Consider the following 22,018-nt stretch of genomic DNA (forward strand, 5'->3'; position numbering starts at 1 on the left):
GGAGGAGGGCTCCGTGGTATCTACACCAAAAGCCCCTCTGCCGGTTCCACGGAGTGCAGAGGTGCTACAAAGAGCCAACTCATGTGGAGCGCTGGCACCTGACTCACCTGGCGCAGAGGGCTTGGGTTCGCATCTAACCCCTAGTATAGCCAGCCAGCCGTGGTCAGGTAGGTTATGTGCTCTACCCAGAGAGCGGAAGAGGCCAAAGCACCTAGAGGACTATATGGTACCGGACATACTCAAGTAACAATACAAGACAATCAACCTACAAATACTCGTCACACAGACTAGTGATCTAACACTCAGTAGACTCTAGTGTTTGCTCAAAATGTATATACACATATGTTATTCATCGGCTTAGCTTTAGTGGAACTGCTCCGGAGACTTTCCTATATGTTGCTTAACCAACCTGTAATATCTGTTACTGTTGCTTGAAAGGGGGGATGTTGTATATGGCTTTATCGGACTCGCTACATGTGTTATATATATATATCATTACTGTATAGCTATTAGGCTCGCTAGATTGTGAAGAATAAAGAGGTTTTTTCTGTTTCCTGCTACAAAACATGATGGCTGCGTACAATTAATGTTAGAACACAAATCGATAGTAATTAATGTCATCACCATATCATACACACAAAATATAGATACAACGATTTTTTGTATAGCAGTGCTTGTTAACGTGTTGGCAAAATGAAATATATAACCAAAACAAACAGTATAGATGGAGTTTGAAAATGAAAAAATATCGTATACATTTTAAGCAATATCGGCAAAATGGCTGGCAGTAGGCCGATAGCTAAATTTGTACTCAGACGCAAGTGAAAGGTTTATGTAGTGGAAGTGTGGCAATTCATAGACAATACAACATTGATTAAGAAATACCTACCTTTTTTATGTAGAAATGTAGTGGGTGAGATCTGCGTTTTCCCGTGACCGCAAGAAATTAACATTCGTGTGACCTTCTCGATACACGTTGGCAGTAAATATTAATCGCATGTAAATTACTATTCATTAATTTATTTTATTTAATGATTAGTACATTTGTATAGCTGTATAGGCTGCCGAACTCAGAACGGTGCTTTTTCATGCGGCCGCAATTTAGCTGTTCCGAACGCACCAATGTCGTTGGGCGCCGTAAAGAGGCGCGCTAACCAGATATGACGTCCTCTGTGTAAAACTATGAATAGGTTATGTATAGTAGAGGCGTGTACTAACCGGAGAATCCCGTTAACGCGCCCTAGATACCTAGTAGCGGCTAATAGTCGGAAAAGTACGGTACTCTATAAGGCGGACACTCGCACACACACACACACACAACGATTGCCGTTTATATAGTAGATAGTTAGTAGAATTAGGTATAATTTATTTTTATTTAACATATAACAACATTTACCACTTTAACTTTCAAACTACATATTATGAAAAGTCTTTTGTGTAATTGAAATAAATGAAGAGAAGAGAGAAAATAAAAACAACTGTAAATGTTTTCAAGCTTTTTCAAACAACTACCACTTTTAAACTTCATATCATGAAAGGAGCTTTTTGTTAAAATGAATTAAGAAGAAAAATGAAACTGCAAATGTGTTTAAATGTAAAATAATTAGCAAGTAATTATAATTATAATTATAATTAGCAAGTAATGCTAAATATAATCTGTTAATGCTAGGTATGCTAAGTAATCATAGCTAATTTTACTTACTTTATTTAACAAATAAAGTAATAATAAGTCTATTTTATTTTTAAATAATTATAATTTAGTATACTCCCACGAGCAAACGAGCGGAGCGATGTGTGGGAGTTTTTATGATAAATGCATGTGCACACAACTTACGAAAATTATTCATCAACAATGAGACGAACCCTTGGCTAGAAATTTCATCAAGAAATTTAAGCATCGGAATGTAAAGTCGTTAAAGTATCATAACCATACAGAACACATTTAAACCTATTTAAATATGTTACCAAGTCTTTGTAAATTATTGGTATTGTCTTTAAACTTACCCATCTGATCGGATTATACACAAATAGACAGATTTATTTGAACGAAAATTGCCACAAAAAGCTTGAAAAGCTCGGTTTAATAAAAGTTAAGACCGAAAATTGAAACGCCAATAAAGCCGTGCGACCGATTGTAGAACTATTTAGTAGTGCGTATTTCACGAGGAAACCGTGTTTATTTTACCAGTCTATGGTGCTGTTTACTTGTAATCGAATTTATTCGGAGGTTTTTGTAATAAACGTAGACCGTTTGAGGCGTAGACCGATTTACAGGTACGAAATTGTGGTACACCGTTTATCAGCCTATGTTTTTTGTCCAATCACCAAAGGTTTCATTATTTAAAACGTTAGCCGAAATTCTTTACAACTTACGTACAAGCTAAGGCCAAACTACAACGCCCCTTCATGACGAGAACATTTTTTATTTTGCTACATTTTTATACGAGTGAATGCTCCTACCCGCTTTCTGTTAAAGATCGCTTATCAAAACCATTCTACATTCAACGCAACCAACTTTCAAACTGTGTATAGTACACAGTAGCTTGCCATTTTACTTCTAATTTTGCATTTCAAAGTTATAATAAACATATTTCTTTATTGTTGTTGAATTACATACATTACAGTAAATTGGGCCTACAGCTTTATAACACTTTTATAACAGCTTTTATTTTGCTGCAGTTTGCAGAAATCTTCGAGACGCATTAACGCTCATAGGTTTTCTATTATTGCTGTATTACTATATTAACAATATGGGTTATTTTAATAATATCAGTGCATTTTACTTATAATATTGGCCAACATTGCATTTCTCCTATTGCAAGGGAGAGATATAAACGTGTAATATTTTCCTTTCATTGTTGTTGTTTGTCATGACCAAACATTTTTTAAATAAATTTTCTAAAAACCTATATAAATACCACAACTTCTCGATATTGCTACCTATGACGTTTTGAAATGTAAACAAAATTGTGTATTGGTTTTCTATTATTACTATATTAATAAAATTGATTATTCTAAGAATATCAGTGCATTTTACTTCTAATATTGGCCAATATTGCATTTCTCCTGTTGCAGGGGGAAAATATAAACATATTTTCCATTCATTATTGCTTATTGTTGTATATAATAACACCCACACCCAGTACATTACAGCTACCATTGCAGTTATCCTATTGCACTGCAGAGCCATTTGATTGCTAATATTGCATTTCTCAACCATTAGTACCCTTTATTTTTTTGCCAATATCTCTGGACATCTCTTTGGTCGTGGGCTGTATGACAGTGGAATTTCTAGTACTATTATATTACATATTTTTATATTATACAACTTTGTGGTAAAAAAGTAAAGAATGTCTGTGTATGTGGATGCTTGCTGGTGGCAGATAGGAGTTGCTGGTCATGTTGACTGGACATGTTCCTGCAAAAGAAGGAAAAACGGTAAAGAAATGCTGTCTGAAGTGACAAAACAAGATGTGCATTAGTTACCCAGTAAAAACACATGGCTATATGATGATTCAGGTGGAGAGGCGATACTCTTTTCAGCTGATGTCCTTGCAACTAACTTGTATGATATGAATGCATTGCGTGACAAAAATCGGGCGACCTATAGCCATGAATGGGGTGCAGATTTGACTCCATGATTGTGGCGATCTTTATCAATGATTAGGTAAACAATAAGACTTTCAGCAAAGCACTTTTTGCTTGTGCAACTGGCTAAACTCACCTTATAGTTTAGCAGTGCCAAAGTTTGTTTGAGATTTCTAGAGGGCTCCCAGGTGTTACTTCTGCAAAAAAATAAAATTGAGATGATTATTAGTCTGATCAGCTGTTGGATTTTAAAATGCTACATGCTTCCGCTCTTAACGTAAGGTCATTGTGCTTTGTTGCAGCAATGACTAAATAAATAAATGACAACTCAATACAGCATCAATTGCTCTATTGTTGATAATCCTGATTTGTGTATACTCTGCTAAATTGTTATTTTCATCGTATTGACTGGCTGAAGCTGAGTCATGACTAAAAGCATGGATTTTAGTCACGACTCAGCCCATGAATATTTGCCCCTAATAGACATTCGGCTGACGTGACTTACTGTGATGAATAATGTTTCCACTTGACCAGGTACAGTGTTCTGCCATTCTTGTCCTGAAAAAGATTCAGAAACAAATTATGAGAATCGAAAAGTGAAAGAGAGAGGAGGGGCATAAAATCTATGTCAAACACTGTAACATGTGATAGTGAATGTAGTCCATGCATGACCAGAGGTTGAAACTTTTTGAACACAAAATACCAATTTGCATTCCAAATATGTGTCAAGTTGTCTTTTCTCGACTGTAACATTACCCATTGCTGACACAAAAAATTGATCAAATTTGCACCTATCTAATAAAACATTGCCATAAGATATTGAACGTCATTTAAAAATAATAAACATAGATTACCGAGTACACCATTTCAGGTATTTGTAATGATCATACCCAGTTAATTAACCAATTTAATTCTTTTAGGCAATTTTTTGCCAAAGGATAGATCCCCAGGATTATAGATGTTTATTGGCATGAGAAGACAAAAAATTACCATGATTTGGACCTTGGTATACTTCAATGTGTACTCTAAAACACTGGAAAAGTGCCTTTGACTGTTCATCAACTTACCAACTTTTCACTCAATATCTCTTCTGCATCTGAGTCAGAATTGTTTGGGTTAATATATTCTGCTGGAGTAGTATTTCCTATATAACAAAGAAAAAGCATATCTTTGGTGAAAAAAGACGCAATGATTGAGCTGCTAGCAACCAGTGCATATCACAGCATGTTAGCGCAACAAGTAATTTGTACAAGCGAAAAGCCCATCCCGAATCAGACCTGAAATCAACCATGGTTAGCTGAAGAAAGCAAATTATTTGATCATTGACTGCCACCCTGTGGGCTGTTGGCATGTCGTAATTATGACAAAGCTGCTAGTGAGTGAGGCAAACGCAAGCTGTGTTGTGGTTATTTGGCTGCCAATTAACATACAAACATGTCAAATTATGACACGTTAAACAAAATGGTAACAAAATCACGACACCAGGTTGTTATAACTGATAGTATTGCAGGGTTGTTTTGTGAATTCCACTATAGGCAAAAAAGACACCACCCATGGGCAGCAAAAACTCTTTTTATTCTTTTCTTTCCTTCCCCTCCCACCTCTCCTCGCAAGAAGAGTGGTGAGGGAAAGAAAGAAGAGAATAACAAGAGTTTTTGCTGCCTATGCACCACACAGAAGAAAAATTTTACCTGAATAGCAGCCATCCTCTCTAAGAGAAAATAAAATAGCAAAATAGTCAATTTCATCATGGTCATAGCGCATTACTGTACAATTGATAAGAGATTCAACACAACGACAATGAAAAATGAAACAGCATTTTCTACTTACTAGAGCGCTGCTTATTCGGCCTTTTTCTCTGCTTACACTGGAAAATAACAGTACTGAGGTCAATGGCATTCAGAAATTATGGGTATTTTAAATTTGAGTAAAGGTCAATTGCAAAATAAATATCTCATGGCGTAGACAAACATATCAGCAATGAACTTGCTTGACTGAGGTTCAACAAAATTAGACAGTGAGAAATGAGCTATGGCTTTACTTACTTTGTGTGTCTGTGTGTGCCATGCTTTGTCAGCACACCTTTTCTACAACAAACGATATTGAACATTTCATTGCTGGGTCTGTATTAGTTTTTCTGAACTGTTTGTCTATCTTATATGTCATAATTTGTATGAAGAAAGATGACCAAACAATGGGAAGCAATTCATATGCATTGTTTCTCTAAAGATCTCGTATTATTTAAAATTTTGGTTTCTTTTGGGACGAAATATTAGGAATACTATACTTACAGTCTTTGTAGGTGTTGGTGTGGTTGAGGAAGTAGTAGTAGTAGCTGATCTGGGAGCAGAGGTAGAAGGTAATGTAGGAGCAGATGATATGGGAGCAGATGTAGAAGTTAATGTCGGAACAGATGTAGGAGGTAATGTGGGAACAGATGTAGGAGGTAATGTGGGAACAGATGTAGAAGTTAATGTGGGAGCAGATGTGGAAGTTAATGTGGGAGCAGATTTGGAAGGTAATGTGGGAGCAGATGTAGTAGCTGATGTGGAAGCAGATGTGGGGTTATACGGTTTATAGGTCCTTTGCACATAGTCTTCTGCAACAAAACAATCACATAGGAGAGTAGGATGTAATATAAAACAGGCAATTAAGTTCTGCTGTACATTGAAAAGACCAAGGGAACTTACTACATCTTGTCATATCATTGAACGCTTCTTTGATGACTGACACAATTTCAGTCTGGTGGCATCCTTCCTCGATAATAGTAGACAAGGTACCTTTGCCTGAAGGTTTGAATACCAGGCATAAAACAGATAAACCTGCACCGTGGGCGTGGGCAGCCTGTAAAAATGAACATAAACAATATTATAAGAGTGTATGATACATTCGTTCATACCATGAATTACAACAACAACATGAAAAGCAAATCTTCTTCTAGCTGATAATATACCATTGCACTAGACGTGAGCTGGTTCAGATTTGTTGAGCTTGGAGAATTCGCACTATTTTCTCAGTTATTTGGATGATAGGTATTCCTAAAATAACTCTTTTGCATGGGTTGTTGTCTTATTCATTTCATCTACTAAGGAAAGCTGTCCTATACTCAGTTGGGCTTGTGCAACTATTACTGGCATGTTAAGCTTCAGGGGACCAATCAATAGTGTTGTAGTCACCGCCATCACAAGGCTTCAAAACCAATATTACAAGTGATTTTTCACATTAACCACTGAACTGATCTGAATCTACTATACTTTGATATCTGCATACTTTCGGACATTTTCAATGTAAACAAAACCTGAATTGCAGCCGCAAAAGTAAGTTGTTTCAAAGTTGAGCCTGAGCGTATTTAAAGCTTTCTATTTACACAATTTGGCATGTCAGTCTTATACTTTGACGTAAAGCAAAATATATTTTACTTCACTCACAGCACGCTCCAGTGCATCCACATAGTATTTTGTGGTCTTCTTCCCAGCCCAGCCCTCCTCCCGCCTTTTCTTAAGTATAGACATCCTTGTCTGTGCCTTCAAATCACGGAAGATGATAGCTGTGAAAACAATAAATGGGTACAGATAAAACTATCGCATACAGAATAAAACTTTGACATTTTGACATTGATGGATAACCTGGCACTGCAAAGCATGCTAAACCAACATCGCATTTCCACATGGGGTGGAGTTCTGATGATCTAAAGCTGTTATTGAGAACAGTGAAATTTAGGCAAAACAAGAAAAGAGTTCAATGCTAAAAGACCATGCAAAGCAATCACGACTATTAGTATTAACACAGAAGCTTTTAAATGATGATTGTTTTAGACTTACGACATGCACTACACTTTGTGGCATTGATGGCATTAATGGCCCCACACTGGCACTTCATCTTGACAACTAAAAATAAATGCAAAAAGGAAAATTTAAGGACAGCTTACTTTTATTTTGATGTGACTGGGTGCTTTGCCTGTGAATCATAACAAACTATTATAAATATTGCAGAATTAAAAGGGCAGAGAGCTCACTGTTTTAAAACAAATAGACAAACTTACCACATGCATTACATTTATTTTTAGATACATTTCCTGTGCTACTGCAAATGCTACAATTTCTTTCCATAATGCTGCAAGCTAAAACACAGACAAAAGAACATCAGACAATAAAATATGAGGTGGTGGTAGCGTGATACCAGTAATATAAGTAATAACAAGGAGACGCCCCAACAGTCTGACCGCTTCCAGCATATAAAATGAGCTGTTAGATATGTTTATAAAACAAACAATAAAATGAAAAGACATATTGTAGAGACTTTATTGCTTCAAGCCATATACAGTGAAACTCGGATAACTCGCCCTCGGATAGCTCGAACACATGGTTAACTCGAATGGATTTGTTTGGTCCGTTCCCACGCAATGATAAAATGCTTTAGATAACTTGACCTTAACTTCGTTAATTCGAACAGTTTTTTTGCCCAATGGCTACCGAGACGATTGTTATCGCTTTAGAATATCACTTTATTCCAAGCCATAGAGATAAACAACAACTTTTAGTAGTTCTTAGTAGAGGTGGAACGAGACAGGCTTTTTAAGTTCGAGACGAGACTCGAGACACTGTCTTGTAAAAATTCGAGACTCGAGACACGAGACAGTAAAATAATGAGCATTTGGTGATGATTTCACTACACAAGTACTAGCTACTTGGTATATATAAAATTAATAAAACTCTTTTTAAATTGAATTTTCGCCTGGTGTAAACGATTTAAATACAACATTTTAATAGTGATATGCATGTAGTTTTTGTAAACAAAAGTGACACCAACAGCTCTAAAATACCGAAGTTACATATTCTAAGAATTTTGAGCTTGATTGATCATAATTATTATAAACATATTGCTTTGTACATGTATATTTTTACCATCTATTGAATAGTTCTTACTTTTTAATGTAATGTGTAATGAAACCGATAGCCGTCGTTCTACAAAGAAATACCGCAACTAAAAGAACACACGATAACACTTTCATTCTTATCGTTTCATTAAGGTTAAGTTTTGTTTATGTATTAACTGTAGTATGTGAATTATATTTAAATTGTACTCATGAAATTATATTAATTACTGTATACATGCACATGTATATTCTTATATTGAGTTAACAAAACGTCGTTGTTAACCGAACACGGACTATGGTCGACACGGCCTTTCGTTCGTTTCTCTGTGTCCGGGCAAGTTTTACTCGCCATTGGTAGTATATACGTAAAAGAGGCCCGAATTTTATGAAGGGCAGTTGGTGTTTAGACACGATACGATAAAATACAGACATTTTACCCACAAAAGTTATCCAATTTATTAAATTGGATTATCCGAAGAGTAATTAGATACGACCCGGTATCTGTTTTAAGGACACAGAACCGAACTAAAATATAACAAGGCCGTTGTCCAGACTACATGATTAGACTCAGTGGCCAACATAATCAATAGCAACAGGTAGTAACCGACCGGGTATAACTTTAAAGGCAGCTGCCGGCAATCCGTTACAATATATGGAGTCGTTGCTACCGCAAGAAGCCATGTTTTAACAACCGTGCGCAGGCGCTTTAGTTCTATTTCCTGTCTCGAGTTTGGCAATAGCTAAGTCGAGACGAGACCGATACGAGACAAGACAGGTCGATACTCGAGACGTCTCGTGTCTCGTTCCACCTCTAGTTCTTAGGCGTCATTATTACCACTATCGGCAAAATATTTTCGTTAACGACTTTTTTACAGGTTTGCAAAAAATTAAATTTTACCAAACATCCGCTTGGGGATAGCCCTCCGCAAGCAAGGAGAAGCGTCACATCACCAAAAACAAACAAACGAATCTCAAGTAATAAGAGGAAAATGTTTATACTTTCTGATAAAAATTGTTAAAACATTACATGAGAGGTCCCTTAACTTGAAACAAGCAATAAATGCTTTTGATTTATATACAGTTTGTATATGTACTGATAAATACAATAATACATGCACTTGTGAGTGTTCTCATAACTTGAACGCTCTAATAACTCTAACACTTTCTTTCGGTTCCGTGAATGTCGAGTTAGCCGAGTTTCACTGCATTAGATTTTTGTGCGTGGTTCACTGGTGATTCATGATAATAACTTTTTTTAATAAACTGAGCGCCGCTTCATATGGTACATGCCCAGCCTAGGAGCCTGGTCTCCAGTCTCAAGATGAAGTCGAAAAGTTGTAATGTTAAATATGTACCAATTGACGTACCGTCTAAGCAAAGAAATCAACACTTGAGTCACCTGGATCACTCTCGTTGTAAAGTTAAGGTATGGCTAAGTTCAGAATTTTAGATTACCAGTACAGCTGTAGTAGGTAGTGATTATGAATTTTCAACTACACATGACCTTCAGCAAAGATATTAAACACATATGTTCTGAATCGTTATTCAATGGTACAGCCACCTCGCTAAATCAGTTTATGAATAGGGTTAATTAAGCCTGCACCCAATCAATTCCCTTTATTTTGCTATACTTATGGGTACCTATGCTGGGTCTTTATAAGGTGTGTAATTTCAGAAATGCATTACAACTGAATTGTGTTTGGATGTTTTTTAATCAACAGGGTTTGAAAACTTGGCTGTGTGTAAGACTAATGAGGTTGCTAGATAGTTTTCACGGCCTTGAACTCTCCAAATTGTGTTTGCTGTGAGCTACCCTTTAACTCCTGCCCATGTACAAATTTAGCTATCGGCCTACTGCCAGCCTTTTACCGAAAATTGCCGATTTTTCTTCATGATATGTATACAATTTTTTCTTCATCTTCAAACTTATCTAGAACACTTTGTTATATATTTTATTTTGATAACATGTTAACCAATAGTACTATGCAAGAAAATTCAATGTATCCACGCTTTGTGCATTGCTAAAGCTATGTGAAGCCACGATCGCTTCGAAGCTAAAACGATCCTCTAAAATGTTCCTTACTCTCCCAAAACTATTACGTTCACCATCATCAGAGTCAATGATGCTATTTTAACTATCTGTGTCATCACGAAAAGCTGAATCTTAATTGGTTATGATGGCACCAACACAAATAATTTTCTGTTTTCTGGCTCACGCGGTACTTAACAAGATTACACAAAAATGTTCATTTTTATGTTGGAAATTCACAAACAAAAAATTACAACTACTTCGTTATTCGAGGCTCACTTTATGGAGAAATCTTCGGACAACACTGTCAATACTATAAAAGTTAACACAATAAAAATACTATAACTGTAACAAATTAACAAATGGTACAGCACAGTTCGGACATTTTCTCATTCTGTTTCTCATGACACGACCAAACTGCACAAGTTCTTTTAGCGTATCATTAAGCCTAAATCTATGATGCTTAGTAGTCTAGTTATCTAGCGTAGCGTTATGTTCAAGTTATTAGCGCTGAAGAATTGTCTAACGAAAGAATAATAAATTATTTCTCCGGAAAACGTTTGGTGTCCGAATACAACAGAGCACCTAACAAAAAAATCTACGGGTCAGGTTGGATGGACACGCCCACCACTATATCGACTAATATAGTCGTGCAGGTGAAGAATGTACTGCAATATTATAAGCGGGTTGTATTGTCGACGATATCAGTCGTATACGCATAGCCTTTCACCACGACCACATACACCGACCAGCGCCCACAACTCTATCGACTAATATAGTCGTACAGGTGAGGGATATACTGCACAGGTAGACATACGATACAGCTATATAGATATGAAAAGGTTTTACATTGTATTTAATTGAGTTAATCACACAATCTGTTTTTCAGTATATCAACAGTAGCCACACAACATGCACAATATGTGTTAGAAAAAAGTGTGTGCCTATGGCACATAAAAACTTTTGCACATATTTTTTAAATTTCACAAATTTTACAGTTTCACAGTTATGTCAATATTATGTCTATTTTAGGCACTTAAACTGGTTAGACTATTCAAGTTCAGCCAGTTTATGTTCTAAATACATACTACAGTCTGATTAATTTAATGCTGGGATGCTTATACCTGCATTATCTGTATCTCTATTTCATATCTGTATTTCATATCTGTATTTCATATCTATATTTCATATCTCTATTTCATATCTGTATAATGAAGTAGATGAACAGATGAACAACAGACTCACAAGCATCCAGTAAATTCTTCAGAAGAATGTTTGTTGTGTTCTTGCTTCTCACACTTCCAGCCTCCAGAAATGCGAATCCACATTGCATGACTGCAATACAAGTTTAGTGCAAAAATTTTTTTTACAAATTATAAACAAATAGAAATTTTGTCAAGTGACATTAAAAAGATATCATAGATAAGTAAATCCTCAAATAAATACTAAAGTGCTTCTGAATTGTACTGAGCTATGTTCATGAACATCAATCAATAATACTTTAACCTGCAGGGTCTGACGCCAGTCTCACAAGTCACAGGTAGTATTTATTTTAAAACTTCCACAAGGCTGTCTATTAGTTTTTCATGAGTTCTCTCAAGGGACACGATCTACTTCTCCTATAACAAAGTTCGACCTACCATTGAAATTTTCATTTTCAAGTAGCTAATATATAATTAATTGCGTGTTTCCAGCAAACAACTTCGATAATCAAGCATTTGGGAATCGTTAGTTGTATGTTTTATGAAAGAATACACTTCAGAAATTGATGTTAGGTGTAATTATTGCCAGTATAAACATCTCTAGCAAATGTAGCATAATTGATGCTGTTTGAACTTGTGGTATTAGTTTCTACTGCAAACTCCCTACTCCAATTAAAGATTCAAGTGTTTACTCATCGGGTTAAGTAAACAAGTATCTCAAGTAAACATTCTTTTCTGTATATACAGTAGCATTAGCAGCAGCACTTTTCAGCCAAAAAATAATAAGACAATTTTTTTAAAGCAAAATATTATGTAACTATGATTAAAAAACAAAGTAAAACGAAAAAATTTAAACAGTGGTATTTCATGCACATGAAGCTGCATATGGTAACTGTTTTTGTTCTTGTCAGTTATTTTAGCAAATAACCTTGGGGTCATTACATATAGAGGTAATTTATAAAGCTGATTTTGTCAACAATGCAAAATATTTTACTCACAAACAGTAGGAGTTTGTTCATGTCAAGTTTCGCATACCTGCTTGCCATGGTTCATTATCTAAAAGTGAGAAGCTTAGCAAATGTCGTGCTGTCTTGTCGCTATGTCTCTCATCTTTTGCAGTCATTGGTTGTTTTGTCTACTGGGCCGTAGGCTATCCCATAGCCTCAGGCAGTGGTAATTCAGCTGTTGGCTACACTGGTTGGTTCGGCACATTCCCTGAAGAAGAACAAATAACCTGGCTATTTCAGTTTGTGTTTGCTGCCACAGCTTGCACTATTGTCTCTGGAAGCGTAGCAGAACAATGTAACATTTTGCCCTATTTTATCTATAGCGTTGTTATAACAGGTAGGAATGTATCATTGTATTCTAATACTAGTTGAATACCCAAATTCGCATGAATCATAAAAAGGTTTTTGTATAGAAACTTCATTTTTATTGAACATATACTATATTTACCATTCTAACTCTTAAATGAAGGTATTTGTTTATTTCTGTGTGTCCAGAAAATGCATAATTTAAGTATTTGAAAGCTTGAGACATGGCTAAAACAGATTGTTAAAAACATTTCTTACTTCTTATGCTACACATTCACTCAAGATTTAAAACAGCTTATGCTTCCTGTCACTGTCTTAAGCTAAACAGCTTAAAACAGTGACAGGTAATGTAGTTGCCATTGGCCAAGTTTCTTTACCAAATAAGTAACTTAAGCTAGTAACATAAGTTAATGAATTAGGCTAATTTTTTAATCTTTATTCACAGCCAGGTCTACTTTTACAACTGTCCGAAGCCAGTTCAGAACATTAGGATAAAAAAAATAAAAGAACGCTTGGTCAGTAGTAAAAGGTGTTAGCAAGTTGTGTTTTTGTCATTTATATCTGCCCATCTGATTAAAAGGCATGCAAATAACACTTCTTTGCTTAGTTTCAAAAGTCAATGTAAACGCATGTAGCGTTTGATGAGCAAAGTACTTAAGAGAAACAACTTTAATCATATCTATAAAAGTTGACATACATGTCAGAGCTCATATTTTTATTTTGCCTTGCTGATCTGATTGTTAAACTTTACTGCTTAGCGAAAAGAGTTCGTAAAAAGATACCAAATAATGCACAAGTGTAATACACAAAACTGCTTTAAATTTATTATTAGCTTTTTTTAAACTATCTGTTCTATATTTACATTATAGACATATAGACTAGCATTGACTATCTATTCTATATTTGTTTTATAGACATATAGACTAGCATTGACTATCCATTCTATATTCACTTTATATACATATAGACTAGCATTGACTATCTATTTTATATTTTTTCTATAAACATATAAACTATGTAGCATTGACTATCTATTCTACATTTACTTCATAGACATATAAACTAGCATTGACTATCTATTTTATATTTACTCCATAGACATATAATTGCGAATAAAGAAAGTCAGTGTCAAACTTGACTTATAAAGCCAATTAAAGACGCATTATATAATATGCTTGAACACACTAAAAGTAAAATATGTTGTATAAAATAACTATAGCTTTAAAACAAACTTATTGGGAAGAATTGAAGCCTTGCAGAATTGAACATTAAAATAATGAAAAGTTTAACAAATATGCATGCAAGAACAATTGCTGAGTTACAACATTAACTAACCCCTCTCCTCCCTCCTCCCCCCCCCCTTTTATTCCTGACTCATGGTAGTATGTTGAAGACATTTTTTAAAGATGGATCGCACATTGGTTTTGTAAGTTACTGACTTGTTAGCAAATCTCGGTGTAGTTTTATTTCTTTTTAGACAGCAAACTTTGTAATACACATGGAGCTTTCTAAATTCTTTCTTGTTAAATAAGTATTAGTACTTGTCAGTGTTGAACACTAATTCAGTTTTTAAGCAAAAACTCATTTCTAGTAGAAATGTGTATTACTTAATTGGCAATAATTTCATTTTAAATAGAGATTTTTTTAATGATGTCATACTAGGTTTATAAAAAGAGTAAAAATTAGCCAATCAAACCAAATAAATGGTTTGACATATACAGCTTAAAATATTTTTTCTCTTTTAAGAGAACAGACCTGAGGTGGGATGTTGTTAAAGTAACTAGCAATGTTTTCAAAATAATTGCTGGACGTTCTATGCAGTTTTTCATATCACGTAAGCTGAAATGAGTTAGAAACCTGCACTTTTAAGTGGCAAATGAGGATACGAACCATGAAAGATCTTGAAACCTATAATTGACATAAAATACACATTTAGCATAGGCAGAATAAGAAGATGCATAGACTTCGAAAGATTATTCATTGGAATAAGATCTATAAAAACATGCTTATTTAAATAGAAATTTTAGTGCTTTTGAGATAAACATAATTCAATAAGATGATATGCCATTAAATACAAAGTTAATTTTTTGATCTAGTAAGTTATTAAATTGGTATCTTTTTAATCTGCTCTTTAAAAAATACTGAATTGTGTTCGAGTTGGGCAATTTGGTCCTCAACTTTGATTTAACAATTTTAAAATTCTGTGAAGTTTGCTGTCACAGGCATTGGTGTTCACTGCTATCTTTATAAAGTATGTATCTCTTGGTGGCTGACATCAACAACTCAGAAATAACAGTAGGTAGGCGTATGTTAGTTTCTTTAGGGAGCACTCAATACCTGTCGATACTTCCTGTCGCAGACATCTCTCATCCGATTGCTCATTGCTTTCCATTCAGGTTTCAGTAGGTCTACTAGTCCTTTAGAATCATGCTTCCTGTTTTTGCTATTGGTCATGTGCTGCCAAGGGCTGCAGATGCAGACGATCAATATTTAACAACTTTAGTTATAAAAGAGAGTTAATTAGTCAAATAGCCAGGTTATGTTAATTGTCTGCTTGGTTCGCAATCTTTACTGCGGATACCGGCAAGAAAATGTGACACTTGTACTTATGTCCCGTCTATGGCCTATTTCTATATTAATGATGCCTATTATGTCATTGTGTGTGTGTTCGTTGGTTGGCATAAACACTCTGCTTTTTCACATATTTTGACTGATTTTGTCAAAATTTCACACGTCAGGTCATTAAAAATATTCGGTTTCAAAACTCCACCCGGTTTCTGAAAAACAGTCTATTATATGTCCATTTGATTAGAAACTCAAAAATCCACCTTCACGCGCTTTAAGAATAATTGCCATGAATGACCGCCTTCATGGATTGTTGTCGTGAAAGCAGTGTAGCAATTTGTATTGATAGTCTACACGTGCTGCAGGCTGTCTTATTGAACATGAATGAAGTCTTGAGCAATGATGAGCCGGTAATTTATAATACAAATACCAGAACCTATCTTGATACAAAAAATTACCTTGCCAATTATAATATGACCATAATATGACTAGCCATTGAAAAATAGAACTGTACACATGACCTGTTAAAAGGGCAAAGGCCACAGTTTTACCAATAATCAAGCTATGAACTTCGTTTAAATTTCTATACACCTTAGCTGAGCACCTTAGAGAATTACTTATTTGCATTAAATAAATGAATTTAACTTTTTAAACCATAAATGGTTGGTTGCATGTTTCTAGGAATTGTCTATCCAGCAGTCAGCAGATGGGTTTGGTATAAAGATGGCTGGCTCGCAACTGAAGGGTTCGTGCTTGAAGGAGTCAAGTTCCAAGATTTTGCTGGCAGTGGTGTCGTTCATCTCACTGGTGCTGGCATAGCTCTTTGGGGAGCCTTCTTTTCTGGTCCACGTATAGGGAGATACGGTCCACAAAGTTTAGTCAACCTCCCAGGACACTCTGTACCTGTACACTCAACTATAATCTTGTATTTGTTTGTGTGTTGTTTACCTTTTTTAGGGAGATTTTCCTCGATGTTTTTTAACTTTTTATAAAAAAAAAACAGTTTATTGAGGGGATGAAAGTGCATAACCTTCATGTATGGCTAATAGGGTAGGGTTCTGTAGGGTAGCTATATTTTGCTCGGATAAGGTAAAGATAATAGCCAAATGGCATAAGAAGAAAGTTATTAGCTTTTGTCTAAGTTGAGGTGATTTATATTTTGTATAGTTAGTTGCTAGAAAAGTGTTTGTAATCCAGGAACTATACATTTTGCTGCAAGCTTAAAATTATAACAATTTTCGTATTATAACTTCTATAAGTAAAACGAGATTACCCTAATCATATCAGGCTATTTATTTATTTTTACTATAGAGAGTGCTTTTTAGGTAAACAAATTAGAATGTCGAAATTAGAGCAGCCTCTACAGCTTTTCTTAACAAACAATATTGTTTTATAATTATCTTCATCAACATTGAAGTAAATTAGTTATTTCTACGGTAGTGACTAAACTGTCTCCAAAGTTGAAGTTATTATTTAAAATAGACTTACTGCAATTAGCATCGGCTTATCCTGAATTGTTTCAAAAGTAGTGGATCATGTTTTCCATTGTTTGTCGCAAGTATGAACTTTACTCAGTTGTTGCTGACAGACTCAGTTAAATAGACATTAAAAGGCAGCAGAAGCTCAACTACGGTAAATTTTTAGAAACCTCTCGAACACTATCAAGAAATTGTTGCTATACTTTCTATACTTGCAAGAAATTCACTTTACCAATTTAAAAATGAGCTTACACGACATGTTAGTAGACCTTAATCAAAACTATCGGTATTTTTCTATAATTTGCGATTTTTTTATGTTTGAGGTGACCTGATTGTCGGGATGTTTCAAGATTAAAATTAGCAAAACTTGATTATGAATTAAAACACTCAGCAGAAAAATATTTGCAAATTGAGGTCAATAGTTGTTGTTGAGCTAGTTTATATCAGCTATTGTGTTCAAGTTGCAGCTTTACGTGTCTCTATTCTGTCAGTCTCTTTGCAACTATAGATGTCATAATCACACTTTCATTTGATCTGTGCAGTTTAATCGCGATCAAGTTTTATTGATTTTCATCTTGAAACATCCTGGCAATCAGATCATCTCAAACATAAAAAACAATCCCAAGTTGTAGAAAATTTCAATACTTTTTGATAAAATTTATTAAAAGGTTTTACTAAAAAGTTCATTTTTAAGCTATCGTTGCATTTGAGCACTAAAAGTATGGTTATTTTCTAGCTCATAAACCGCACTTGTCTTTAAGTAGACCAAACTGCTTTGAGCTAAAATATTTTTGATTTTGCTCAACATCTCTAAAAACAAAATCATGCTGAAGGTTTCTGGCTTTCATTGTAGAAAAGTTACTACAAATAAAAATCTTTATATAATCAGAAAATAAAAATGTCTGACAATAAAAACATGAGAAATTGGCAACCTGGTTTTTAATAGTGACAGGTTATAGATCTATCAGTCAGGGTGTAATTTTTTCAACATTTAACTCAAAAATTTCTATTGCTTTTACTCCAGCGATAGAATAGTAAAAATAGATATTAGCATTTATCAAAATATGTATAGAAATAAATAAAACTGCTGGCTAACCTGTTCAGAAATGCTTTTCTTGTAAAGCCAAAGTGTCTAGAAGTTGTATTCTAACCCAGCTAGTACTGCTGCATAACACGAGACCAGACTGTGTCGAGTTGAAGCAGAGTCCATTTAATATAAAATATCGTTTCAAAAATATCGCTAAAAGAGTACTTTAGTAGGAAGAGCGCTGACAAAAGATTGACATTAATTTTTATACAAGAATGTAACTTCTACTATAAGTCGATAAGCAAAAACTGTTTGTTTCATTGGTGCTGAGTTGAGCTGTTCTTTTACTTTCAGACACCTACGTACTATTAGTTTTTATTTCTGTCATTTATCAACCCATAAAAACAAGTGTTTTGTTTATGCCTTCTCTGACACACTTTGGAGAATATAGGTCATGCAAGCATATGCTCTGTAATCTATGGATGAGCTATTAATAATACTAAAACTCTTTTGTAGCTTGCTGCTTTGGGAGCATTTATCCTGCTCTTTGGTTTCATGGCGTTTAATGGAGGGCAAGGTATTCTATATCTCAACCAGGAGATGGCATAGTGATAGCAACTGCAATATTCAACACAAAAATCTCTGGTACGGGTGGCGCTGGAACAATTCTTTTCCTTACTAGAGTTGTGGGACTAGTGCAGGAGTGCAAGGTAACTTATATTAAAATTTTAAAAAAGCAATACCATTCCATTGCACTAAAACTTCAAAAGGTTGAAAGAAGGAATGTTTTTTATAAACATATGAAATACATAATTAGTAACATACTTCCATTTATTTTGAAAGTTTTTGTGAGAAGTGTGATATTATAAGTGCAATGATGATATCATGGTTCAGAATACAAATTGAGTGGCCCTAAAACACCCGGGTTCATAGCGATAGAGCTGTAAATATGATATTCTTCATATATGAACTCATGTCCACAACTCCAAGACTTTTAGCTTTTAAATTGGCTATTACTACTGTTCAGAAAAAAATAATTGTTCTTATTTTTAAACAAGCCATCAATTGTTATTCAAATTAATTATTAAGAAATTCACTTGTTTTCACAAATACAAATTTGCTTGATTGCTCATCCGCTCCTCTTTTTGATGTATTACGTTATTTATTTTATATAGTATAAAGATATTGTGAAAAGTAGATAGAGTATTCTTATGACCATAAATGGAGCATTGGTAGGCATGGTAGCCATATGTGCAGGATGTGATGCTATGTCCTCTTGGGCCGCTTTTGTCACTGGAGTTATCAGCTAATGTTTTTATATGGTCATCTCTATCCTCCTCGTGAAGCTAAAAATTGATGATCCATTGGATGCCGTGGCAGGTATGTTTGCATTTCAAATTTACCATTTGCTTAGAGTTTTACATTCAGTATTAATAATTTAGTTCTGCATTTGCAGTTTCATCTGTCTTTTTATTTATGAAGTTTTCAGTAGATTTAAACTTGGCAAGTATGTAAATATGTATGAAATTGACGAGCTGCATATCTAAGATTCAAACAATTGGTTATGTACATCTATTAAAAATTGTTTCCATTTTTTACAAGTTGTTCAACTCTGTGGGCGTATTTGATAATGAGATTTAAAAAACTGAGTTTATATGTATTGTGAAGCACTGTTTCAAGTTCTAATTGCACTTCGTAGACTTGGCATATTCACAACAATCTGTAGCAAACTTCCCCGAAGATGCTGTTTTTTATCAATTTTTAAAAGATATTTTACAAAACATTTTAGCTTGCAGAAATAATGGTACACAGCCTTTTTTTGACAACTGCAAATGTCTCCTTTTTACAGCAACTCACGTGAAAAAGAATATGAAAAGTATTTTATGTGTTCTTTTTAACAGTGCATGGTGGTGGTGGAATTTGGGGAGTCATTGCAGCTCCCATCTTTACACTACTTGATGATCCATCTCTCATTATCTCTGTAAGTATATTAAAGACTCAAGAATGTCTTCAATTATTGGTATGAATTTATGAATTGATAAGAAAATGTTGGTAATATAAGAAATTTTTTACAGATTAGTGCAAATAGTCTTATCTTTTGATTATGTTATACATACATGTATACATATACATACACATATACATATATACATGTATATGTATACATTTACATTTATATGTACACATGTATACATATGCATATACATATACATGTATACATATACTTAATGCAACTCAGAATATACGGTGTCTGTATGCATTTATGACTAGACCATATGAAATTTGTGAAGTCTGTTTTCTTATTTTATTATTTCTCTACAAAGCCGGATTTACTTTTATTGGCTTTTTATTTGACATTGGCTAGTGAAATAAAACTAATATCAACTAGGTCAACTATTTGCCCTATTGGCTTGTTTTTTCATGCATCAACGTGCATGTCTTTTGCTACTGATAATGCTGAACAACAGTATCCAAGACACTGTGAAAACTCGCTGAATTTTTGCGACAAGATATCACAGGTTTTAGTTAAAAACAACTTAGGATTGTACATTGGTTTCAGATATGCTCATAATATTTATTTCTGCACCTATAACAGAGGAGTTCGGAGACAGATTTATGTGAGCAATAGGATGTGGTTTTTAAACAAAAGGTTAATAATAAGTATGTTAACAGTTAAACTTGCATTGTTACAGAAAGTAGTGAGAAAACACAGTTCAACTAAAAAAAATTTCATTGATTACAATTTTATTGCTTTATTTGGAAGCTTTACTTTTGCAAAAAAAATGTCATTGCAGAAATAGTGCAGAACGACCATTTGAAAAAAAAAACATGTTCTGCGCATGCATTGTGTTGCGATTCTATGGAAAAACTTTTTTGGATAACTTGTAAAGGCCAACTCAGAATGTCCCAATATCAGTGTCTAGTCAAAGATTTTTATTAGAAGCCCCAACAACATACCGGCATTACCAAGTCAAAATGTTGTGTTGGTGCGGCCTAACATGAAATTTCAAACCAGCATTTAGTTTTTGGCTCTCTGTTAGCACGAAAATCTAGATAGGGTGGTAAAATCTACTTTTTTTTCTGCTATCGTCGACACCCTCATGTCGACGATAGCAGAGAAGTGCTATCTTCTGGTGCCTGAATTTGAATTCTAATACAATTTATTTTTATTGCTAACATAGATCAAATAAAGCTAGAAGGTCTATGAATAGATTTTTATTATTTGTGGAGAGGCTAATAGAAGTTTTAATCACTACTTACAGCAACTAATAATAAATGTGATTGGTGCTGCCGTGATCATGGTATGGGCTTGCATTTGGGGTCTACTCATCTTTGGAACTCTGAGCAAGGTGAAAATACTTAGAATATCTGAAGAAGTCAAGTGGATAGGTAAGTGTTTGTATTTTGAAAATCTCAATATAATTCACCAGAGCAAATAAGAACTTGGTCATTGCTAAAGATGTTACAAATGATAAGTTTAGTGTTATTTGTTTAATGCATGATTGTATTTTTTACTTAGTAAGTGTGTATTGAAAAAGAGTAATATTAAGCCATAAGTTGCTATTGTTAATATTTAACAAGTTTTAACCAGTTCTAACCAGCTCCAACCAGTTTTAACCCACTTAGTTGTAATTAGTTCTATATGCAGTATCTTCAGATAGTGAGAGTTTTGGTGAAAAGATTACTTATTTATGGTGTTGCTTCAATAAAGCTAGCAGTTGTCACCATCCTTCACTAGAACCACTAGAGCTAGAGGTGGAACGAGACGCGAGACGTCTCGAGTATCGACCTGTCTCGTATCGGTCTCATCTTGACCTAACTATTACCAAACTTGAGACAGGAAGTAGAACTAAAGCGCCTGCGCACGGCTGTTAAAACATGGCTTTCGCGGTAACAACTCTGTATATTGTAATGGATTGCGGGGCAACTGCCTTTAAAC

General features: G+C 34.5%; 1 protein-coding gene and 1 long non-coding RNA gene across 2 annotated transcripts; one reads left to right on the plus strand and one right to left on the minus strand.

Moving 5' to 3' along the window:
- Positions 1-3,314: 3,314 nt before the first annotated feature.
- On the minus strand, positions 3,315-4,726 carry LOC137401253 (uncharacterized). The gene is made up of 4 exons (XR_010979301.1): positions 4,656-4,726; positions 4,094-4,146; positions 3,725-3,785; positions 3,315-3,418 (listed from the first exon to the last, which is right to left on the minus strand). It is a non-coding gene; the product is annotated as an uncharacterized lncRNA (long non-coding RNA).
- A 5,166-nt stretch (positions 4,727-9,892) lies between these two features.
- LOC137400537 (ammonium transporter 2-like) lies at positions 9,893-21,954 on the plus strand. Its single transcript, XM_068086863.1, has 6 exons — positions 9,893-9,932; positions 12,815-13,039; positions 16,255-16,422; positions 18,676-18,788; positions 21,342-21,468; positions 21,818-21,954. The coding sequence occupies exons 1-6, from the start codon at positions 9,893-9,895 to the stop codon at positions 21,952-21,954; spliced, it is 810 nt and encodes a 269-aa protein (XP_067942964.1).
- Positions 21,955-22,018: the final 64 nt, after the last annotated feature.

Source organism: Watersipora subatra, chromosome 7 (genome assembly GCF_963576615.1).
Source record: "Watersipora subatra chromosome 7, tzWatSuba1.1, whole genome shotgun sequence".
Lineage (NCBI taxonomy): Eukaryota > Metazoa > Bryozoa > Gymnolaemata > Cheilostomatida > Watersiporidae > Watersipora > Watersipora subatra.

Excerpts from the sequence above, each read along its gene's own strand:
- LOC137400537 (XM_068086863.1), top strand. The coding sequence starts at position 9,893 with ATGGCTAAGTTCAGAATTTTAGATTACCAGTACAGCTGTA. Across the intron at positions 16,423-18,675 it reads AGCCTTCTTTTCTGGTCCAC|GAGATGGCATAGTGATAGCA; the intron begins GTATAGGGAGAT and ends TATCTCAACCAG. Across the intron at positions 21,469-21,817 it reads TGAAGAAGTCAAGTGGATAG|AACCACTAGAGCTAGAGGTG; the intron begins GTAAGTGTTTGT and ends ATCCTTCACTAG.